At 32.5% G+C, this 9,808-nt stretch overlaps 1 protein-coding gene across 1 annotated transcript; it reads right to left on the reverse strand.

Annotated features, from left to right (window-relative positions):
• Positions 1 to 778: 778 nt before the first annotated feature.
• On the reverse strand, positions 779 to 9,682 carry LOC146131891 (fatty-acid amide hydrolase 1-like). Its single transcript, XM_083397118.1, has 11 exons — positions 9,440 to 9,682; positions 8,992 to 9,099; positions 8,596 to 8,745; positions 8,163 to 8,296; positions 7,380 to 7,603; positions 6,624 to 6,772; positions 6,187 to 6,367; positions 3,727 to 3,866; positions 2,246 to 2,450; positions 1,405 to 1,550; positions 779 to 898 (listed from the first exon to the last, which is right to left on the reverse strand). The coding sequence occupies exons 1-11, from the start codon at positions 9,653 to 9,655 to the stop codon at positions 779 to 781; spliced, it is 1,773 nt and encodes a 590-aa protein (XP_083253244.1). The 5' UTR covers positions 9,656 to 9,682.
• Positions 9,683 to 9,808: the final 126 nt, after the last annotated feature.

The following is a 9,808-nucleotide window of genomic DNA, read 5'->3' on the forward strand; positions in this document are numbered from 1 at the left end:
ACCAGAAGAGTTTCTTTTTAGGATACTATGCCTGGTAGCAACAGCATAGGTGGATATTTTAGCCAAGCACAAATCCACTTACGTTTTAGTAGTTTATTTATTTTTATGAATAATTCATTGCAGTATTTATTCTGTTACGACATGTATTTTGTGCTTGAATATTCTGGCTACGACTAGTAAACCTTCTAACACTTTATTGACCCCTTTTTCTTGTCTGTTAGTTTATTATTGTCCTTCGCTTTTTAAATCATTTTTATTTTTGCCGTAATAACAAATCTAACATGCCATATTGGTTGTCAAGTCTTACCAAGCTTCGTTTTTTTTTTGTTAAATTAACCCGGATACAATTACTAGAACAAAGATCTTTTGGGACAGTTAGACGTAGAATGAACATCAAAGTCAGTACAGAAGTAGGTAGCATTTTTATGATTTCTAGCAAAATTGTTTTTGTTGGGCTTTATAACTACATTAATTATCTAGTTCGAGATTTACGTTTTTTGGCAAGCATAGATTTATCATGGTTTATTCGGCAATACGAACAAAAGCATAAGGAGCAACAAGTTTATGAAATACAATTTGTCTGCACATAAGCAATATTATGACACAGCGATAACCTCGTAAAACACTTATGGTTATCTAACTCGAAATACCAACAAAAATAATCTTAAGTAGACAATAAACAGCATTTTGCACAAACAGAGACACTTTATACACTGATATTCAAATTGCAAATGCCTAAATACAAAAGCATTAATACTTTTCAGCTGTCCTAGGTGAGTTAAAACTCATAGTCGACAACCTTTTCTATTTCCTTCATTACCCTCAAGCAAAGTTCGTCTTTCAAGGGTTTGGTAGAACACTGTACACCGACCGGCATTCCTTCGCTGTCTTTACACGCCTGATGAAAAAGAAGGAAATAGGTTAACTTGTGTTTTGTAACAGAGCTTCCCAAACTGTGGGTAGCGCGACTAGAATTCGGGATTAGTATGTCCGATCCTTTCGCCAAAAAATAAACGAAATAAAAAACGATTGAAGCTCATTTTTAATTTGCAAACTAAACGAAATAAAAACGTTTGAAGGTAATTTTTAGCCTGTTTTTAAACCCAAATTTGCTTGATTGTGAAGAAGTTTAATTACCTCCAGTTGTTAACCTACTATTTTCTGATCAGTTTACGTTTCTAGGTAGAATCGGTACGTTGGGTTGCAAATTATTTCTGAAAATCCTATATTAATTTGGCATCGGCAATGGTACCGCTCTAGTATATGATGAGTAGCCTACCGAAAAAAAAAAAAAAAATAGATGCATCGCATAGCTCTTTTAGTAGGTCAGATTAAATTGAATACAGCAGTGCTGACTTATGTCAATGACTTGTTTACAACACTGTAATACAAACAGTAACTCACATATTGCCGCCTTTTATCCCAGGGGTCTCCATAGTGACCTTGGTAGTCTTTAAGGGCATCGCAGTCGGCCTGGGTGGTTTTTGTCACAGGGACAACGCCAGAAGGACAGTCAAGGAGAACATACAACGACGAGTAATTGATCTTTTCTAAACAAGTTTTCAGTTTTTAATAACCTGGCGTACTCTGATAATCTCACCACTAATGGGGAATTCCCCGTTAGGGAAGTTTATGATTTTATTAGCGATTGTTGTTGAATGAATTATATATCGTCAGTGTATGTAGTAGTACCGAAAAATAACTAGTTAGTAGGACCAAACAGTACTTTACTCCGAACAGACATATAATCAAAACGGGTGCAAGTGTAAAAAATGATGCTGTCAAATAGCCAAAAAGCCCCTCCTGGGGTTATTAACCCAGCTAACAAAGTTATTTAAACCAATTTCCAAAAAAACATGAAAATTCTGCAAAACTCAGAAAATAAAGTCTAATACTACCGTCTACACCCAAACGCTTAATCCAAATCAATAAACCTCTATTGCCTATTGGTACAAGCATAAAAGAGAGATCCGGTCAAATAGCCACTTCCTAAATGTTACACTCACGCATAATATTAATGAAAAAATTGTTCTTATCTTAATGATTTTCATGCATTGTTTGTGTGAGCATTCGTTGTCAAACCTGAATAATGCAACTTGTATATGTCCTCAAAATAATAAAGAACAAATATAATTTCCGAATGAGTAATTTTTTAATTTTACAATTTTTATTTAGTTAATCTGTTTTATCCGAAAACCTTTTTAGTCATTTATCTGTGCAAAAAAAATACAAACCTGACCCATACCTAGGCCATTTCCAAGGAATTCGTTTGGACAAGCAACCAGGGGAAAAGGTGGACTAATAATTGCATCCAGACTTCCAATTTCAGTTTCCCATGCAGCAAAAAAATCAGCTTTATATAAAATACGCTCATGCTCAAGCTTCCATAATTGCTCGACGCCGATATCGCCTCTAGACAATATGTTGAACTCCTTTCCCATTCTTGGCCACTTAAAATGAAATTATTTGGGCAAACTATTAAAAACACAGTGCTTCAGTTTAAATTAACAGAAATTATTAAACGGCTAACAACACACTGTCCTAATAGCCTTAAAAAGGTGTTTGGCTGATAAAATACAAGATTTTCGTGGTTTTGCTGTCATATATAAGGGTAGCCTTTTTTTCTGTTTTTTATTTACTGGTACAAATTTTGTTGGTCATTGTGTCAAGAATGGAATGTTTAAGCAAGCTATTTGACAGCTAAAACAGCAAACCTTCAAATGTAGGACTTAACAATCTGCACAGTTTTAATTCAGCCTTCTTGAGCTGCAGCTATAAGTTTAAAGGCCCCAACAGCTTTTTATATATAATGACAGATAATAATAGTATTTAAATAATGTGTGCTATTCTTGTTATAGATGAGTATTTTTCACCAACAATTTTAGGCGAGTGAAACCCAGGTTGGAAAGTTAGGCTTTTCCCGCGGAGTTGCACTCTCAGTCGTATTATTCAATTTTGTGTAAAATTGCCATAAAATGTGTTCAGTCGCGAAAAGCCACTCAAAAGCGCAATAATTCCATCGCACTAACGGTATTCATTATAATATGTCATTTTTAGCCATCCAAATTTTAAAAATACTGTTAATCCAGCCGTACAGATTTCAGCAGAAAAATTTTATTCTAGCTGTTTATATTTATGATGTTAAAACGTATCACCCGCACAATATCAAAAGTTTTCATTTGGTTTGTATGCTTAGACCAGGGGTTCCCAACCTGTGGTACGGGTACCACTAGTGGTACGCGAGTAGGTTCCGTTTTTTTTGACAAAACCTTGTATTCAAAGCTTTGTATTTTGTTTATCTGGTTTTGTTTACAAAATTTTCCGCCGAAGCCTATTCCAATTGTTACGTAAGAAGCACAGTTGCTTGTAAAGCGTACAGCGCTGTTGGACAGTGGGGGTAATTATGTCAAATGATTGCTCTTGATAGGTATAATCTACAATTTTATAGCTTAAGCTAAAAATAGCGTTAAATAGTGCTAGTTGTAGGCTAAAATAGATAAAAATATGATTCAATCAAATTATTTTTCTTTAAGAAGTGGTTCCCGTCGCAGTACAGAGCGTCCAACTGGTACGAGATCGTGAAAAGGTTGGGAACACCTGCCTTAGACAGTATTGCCAAACTATAAGATTTAAACGATAACAATTCAAGTCGATCAAAAAATGATAAAGGCTTTTCGGAGCTAAATTGTTTTGAAAATAACTAATTTAGTTATTCAAAAATCTTACCATCCAGTTAAGATAGAACCCCACAATTTGCTTTATCACTGGTGGTAGATTTCGTGGCGCAACAAGCTTCTCAATGCACTTATCGACCGGGTCATCTTTTATTGATTTCCAGTGTGCATTTAGTCCATCAGCCACAATAACTTGAAAAGTAAAGTTTAAATTATTTTCAAATCAGGATAGCACTGAATATCCAAACATAATAGCTTTTCATTCAAGTAAAGTTAAGATTAAAGTTATGTCATTGACTAAAAATACTGCTGTCCAGAAAATGTTTTATTCACAATTTAGTTGCCAACAAGTTACATTTGGTAGGATTCTGTTGTTTTTTAAGTACTCGGTCAATGCAGTGTACTTTTTAAACATATATAATAATTTTGTAGGTGACTAAACATATTAGCTTTCATTAGAGTAAGTAGGATAAATAATTTACAATGTTTTAAATTATTCATGTCACTAAATGCTATCATAACATAATAGTTAATACCAGTGTTGTAATGACTTAAGTCAATGACTTGGCTTAAGTGCACTTAAGTCACTGTTTTTGAATGACTTGACTTGACTTGAGTCTTTTGGGCAAATGACTTGACTTGACTTAAGTCATTTGGACAAATGACTTGACTTGACTCGAGGCTTAAAATAAATTTGTTTTAAAATAAATTGTTTTAATTAAGCAATTAATTATAAAATTGCGTTATTTAGCCCAATCTTTGCACATAAAAGAATTTGCTTGTTATATGCTGCTTTTATGTTATTTTTGACTTGAGTTGCTCATAATAATCGAGGAGTTTGCCAGTTTTTATAATTTAAAGTTTAATTTTTTTGACAAGGGCTGGACTTGAAGTTGACTTGCTCTAATTATGACTTGACTGGGACTTGACTTGTTATTTATTCAAAAATACTTGACTTGTACTTAAGTTATTTTATGAATGACTTGACTGGGGCTTAAGTCATTTCAAAATGTGACTTGTTTACAACACTGGTTAATACATAATTTATTTTCATATGGCATACTTTAAATTTCTTTCCAAATATTTTTTTGGTCTTTTCACATTAATGTAATTATTGCACTGATTCTTTAAGTGTTTTTAAGGTAAAAAAAAAACTGTTCAAAGGGGGCTTTTTGCACCTTTCTTTTCCCTCTTGATTTACTAATGTAGCAGTTTAGTTTACTTTTATTTTATTTTGTTTCATTACAGAATGCAATAAAATTATTTGATCTAAAAGCACATACTTCATTAATTTCAACTAATCTTGGTTAAAAAGAACAATACCTTTAACAGTCAGGGTCAGCCACAGGCACTCCCTATCCAAGTGTTGTAAAGTCATTTCAAATTGACTAAAGTCCTAGTCAAGTCATATATAAAATAACTCAATTCCAAGTCAAGTCATTATTGGAGCTAGTCAAATAACTGATATCAAAATAAAACGATATATTTTAAAAATAGGTAAATTAGACCGATTTGAATCAATAATTCAACTAAAAAATAAATATTGAGATAAATAACACAATTTTATAACAAAATGTTTGATTCAATGACTTGAGTTTAAGTCAAGTCCTTGTCTAAATAAAGACTCCCAAAGTCAATTCATTTTACCAAAATAAATTAATTTGAAAGCTGTTTACTCATAGGCGAGGATAGAGCAGTGCTGTAAGTCAAGTCATTGGCTGAACTCATTACAACACTGCTCTATCCTCGCCTATGGGTAAACAGCCAATTATAAATTTTCTAACCCCCCTTTTTTTTTTGCTAACTAAAAGAAAGTAAGAGTAAAATAAGAGGTAAAGGGGTAAAATAAATGTTGAAATAAATAACACAATTTTATAACAAAATGTTTGATTCAATGACTTGAGTTTAAGTCAAGTCCTTGTCTAAATAAAGACTCCCAAAGTCAAATCATTTTACCAAAACAAATTAATTTGAAAGCTGTTTACTCATAGGCGAGGATAGAGCAGTGCTGTAAGTCAAGTCATTGGCTGAACTCATTACAACACTGCTCTGTCCTCGCCTATGGATAAACAGCCAATTATAAATTTTCTAACCCATGTTTTTTTTTGCTAACTATAAGAAAGTAAGAGTAAAATAAGAGGTAAAGGGGTAGTGGCTTTTTCTTCCCATTGGTCAAAAAGGAGGCCTGAAATGCTTGAAATGTCAGTATTGGTTCAGGTCCAGTCCTCAGGACAAGCATTCCCAAAGGGAGATGGTGCCGCCGCTTGGAGGTAGGGCCCGATTATAACTGCGCATCGGTAGAAGGTCAACATTTTCGCCTTTTTGTTTGGGTGTAGGTAATAGGTAATATAATTAGTTGTGTCAGTATTAGTAATAATTTTTGTTTTTATACTGGCCAAAAAAAAAAACGGTTTTACCCGGGGAAAAAAAAGCCAGGACACAAACCCCACAGTGATCCGGTTAAAGACCACCGTCAGGTAATTTTCTAACCCATTGCAGTTCCGAAACCTACTTGAGCAATATATTCGTAATGCATCTTCAATGCGTGGAACTTTAAACGGCACCAATGTATGTCCAGCTTTTTCCAGTGCCATTTTAGCTTTTAACACTGCCCTTTGCACAGCAGGAATAGGTTTGTTATAGCCGTCATCAGTGTAGTAGCCAATTTTTAATGGTTCTGTGGAACAATATACCTGCAAAAATAAAATTAGGTCCTTTGTTGTAAATATTTTTCTTTAATTAAAAAAGTATAATTTAAACCTAATTTTTCCACTATAATTTAAGATTTTCCACTTAATAGTGCGGAGTTATATACCTGCAGAAATAAAAATGGTCTTATATTGTGCATTTACCTTTTTTTTTAAAAAAAATTTATTTTCAAAAAACTTTAATTTCAGAATTTCATTTAAAAAGTACAAAATTTTTTTGGTTTATAACTATCTGGTGCACCTCTTCATTGAATGTCATTGGAAGCATATAAGGATCAAGTTCATTCATTAGAGGACACATCAATCCCCGCATTGCCAGCGCAAGTGTATCAACCTTCTTTGCCATCGGCCCATTGCAACAGCGCAGGTTTGTCACACCAATTTCTGGCGCTAAAATAACATGTTCATTTTACTTTAGCAGATCAAGGTTATAGTTCCTTGATATCTTACTAAGGCATTTTGAAAAATTAAAAAGTTTTTTTTAATTTTTTTATTTACTAACCAACTGCATGCTGTTTTTTTTTGTAGAATAAATGAAAAATATGTTTATGCTGATCGTAATTAAGTTAGGAGAACCTGATAAAATGACACTTCATCTTATCTGCTATTTTATTGGCATTTAAAAATTAAGTGGTCGGACCTGTAAATCTAGTTAAAATCAATATTTCATGTTCTAAATTGTATTTTGTTTAGCACGTTTTATGTTCAACTTTATTTTATGCAAATCGATATAGATTAAATAGTGAAATAAAATAAAAATATTTCCAATATGTGTTCCAATGTTATATTTGGAAGTATAATGGTTTGTCCAGTAGGTCTAGTTATAATCAAAATTTAAAAATTTTTCATGTTTTCAAATTTCATGTTTCATTCAGGGGTATAGCATATGAACTTCATGATTAGCAAATGAACCTAAAAAAAGTGTTTTTTAGAACAAATGTTTACATAGTTGTAAAAAATTACTTTAAAAAGTTATTAAGTTTGTCCGAACACCTACCATTACCCCCAACCATGCTTATTCGTTGGGGTGAAGGCTTTAAACCGGCGATGCCACACAAATGTGATGGGACCCTCACACTTCCGCCAATATCACTTCCAAATCCCAAAATCGAGGCCCCATCTCCTACTAATGCTGCTTCCCCGGAAGAAGAACCACCCGGACCGAATTTGAGATTTTGTGGGTGATGTGTTTCGCCAAAAATAGGATTGCTACTTCCATAGCTACGAAAATTATGAATTGAATAGAGGCATTTAAATAAGTAGCAGATTGAAATGCATTACTAATACATGTTTCTAACTACACTTTTTTTTATGCTTCTATTACTATTTAAAACTCCAAGTATAATATTAAAATTGTAACCAGCTACCAATTTAATAAAAAATATTTGGGGCATTTTAATCATGGGTTGCAATCCCAAGCATTTTTCACCCTGCAAATTTATGTTTTAAAAACCTAAAAAAAAACTTAAAAGCTGAAATTAAATGCTTTTTGGGTTAAAATATTGTCTCAGCTTAAAAACAAAAACACTACTTTAACAGCATTTTATTTTGAACATCGTAATGTTTGTGCCTAAAATATTGAGTAATAGTTTCGGAATAAAATTTTGGGTATATATCAGACACCACTTGGCCATATTTGGTTATATAAATATACTGGTCAATTGTACACAAAATATATAAAAAAAAAACTTTTTTATCTATGTTGCGAAAAACAAGTGATAAGCATTTTGTGGTACAACAAAGAAATGTGCCTTTAAATTGTAAAATGTTGTATTCTTACCTGTACATGGTTTGGGGCAAGTTAGTTCTAGCAAATGGAATGGCTCCTTGTGCTTTTAACACTTCTGCCATAACACAATCAAACGGCCAGGATTTATCAAACCACACAGAAGAACCAAATGTAGCATCTAGGCCCTAGAAAAAACACCATATTTGAGGCAATAAGTAAAAAACAAGTGTAACACACTATTGTAGTAAGAATATTAAAGCCCACAGAGAAGTAGGTATCATTTTGAACGTTTCGAATTACTCTTTGTTCATTTTTGCAACATAGTCAGAATGCACTGATTCTATATATACTGGTATATATACTGCTGAGGCAGACGACAGAAAAAAAGAAACAAGAAGAAATACACATTATAGTATTTTTTTTCAACATATCCAATGGATGTCTATAGTGTTTTAGAGAAGCTTTTATATATATTTTTCCATACCTTAATGGCATTAGCTTCCTTTATGCTGACTGGAAGTCCATAAAGTGGATAGGCTGAAGGGTCTTTAATTTTTTCCAGTTGCTTGGCATCATTTATTGCACTCGGGATCATTGATGTTATGCTGTTGGTTCGCTGAGTAGACTTCCCAGCCTAGAAAATAACTTTTTTATTTTCTGAAATGGTAAAATGTACTTTATGACAACTAAAATAACAACAGTTTTTTTTTCCAATTTTGTTGATTATATTATCCACAATACAAAATAAATAAAGAAAATAAGCAATTATTTAAACCTTTAGTTTTGCTTAACAAACTTAAATAATGGGTTAGGTTTTTAGGTATTTGCGAGCTAAAAAAGAAAAATTAAATATGACAGTTAATTATCAATAAAATGTTACCTTGTAAATATAAGACTTTACAATCTGCACCGGTTTAATTCGACCTTCCTGAGCTGCAGCTATAAGTTCTTCCGCAGACATTGAGAGAATCTCGTTTCTTTCATTCTCCTAAAACAACTTTAATTTTGTAAAGTAATCAAGAGCTTCTTTAAATTGTATGTTTTAGAGTAGAAGCAAAAACAGAATCCTGTTTCGCAAATTATAAAAGGGATAGATTTATGATAACACATGAAATGTGTTAAAATAAACCTTGGCTCCCATGGTTTTACAAACTTGAAAATATGGAACAAGCAATAAGTCATAAAATGTAAAAGCATATTTAAAAAAAAAACATAATATTTGAAAAGCACATTCTTGAAAATACTTGTTCTTAATTTGTTAAATTTTGGTTTAATAGTATGAAATTAGCTGTATAAGTAACGTATCTCAAAAATAGCATTCAGCTTACATCTTCATCCTGTAACTCGTCTAAAAGTTGTTGAATATAGGCTTGTTCTTTTTCTCGGCGTTTCTTGTACTTTGCCAACAAAATTTGCTTGCTCCTCCATTTTAGAAAAACATGAGCTGTCCCATATGCAGCACTTAACCCAACACAAGCAATCAATGCTGTTTTCGTTCGTCCATTTTCAATGGGAAAATTCAAAGCTTCTAGGCATTTGATCATAATTAACCCTAATAATTTAACAATTGTTATCAACAACCTATTTATTAAAGCCAAAAACACAAATTTTCAGCATTTATAATAAAAAACAATTTGTTTAAAAAAAATTGACATAACAAAAAGGTTTGCTATGGTTTAAATTCTAAACATACCTAT

This window comes from Ascidiella aspersa, chromosome 9 (assembly GCF_963924565.1).
Source record: "Ascidiella aspersa chromosome 9, kaAscAspe10.2, whole genome shotgun sequence".
Taxonomy (NCBI): domain Eukaryota; kingdom Metazoa; phylum Chordata; class Ascidiacea; order Phlebobranchia; family Ascidiidae; genus Ascidiella; species Ascidiella aspersa.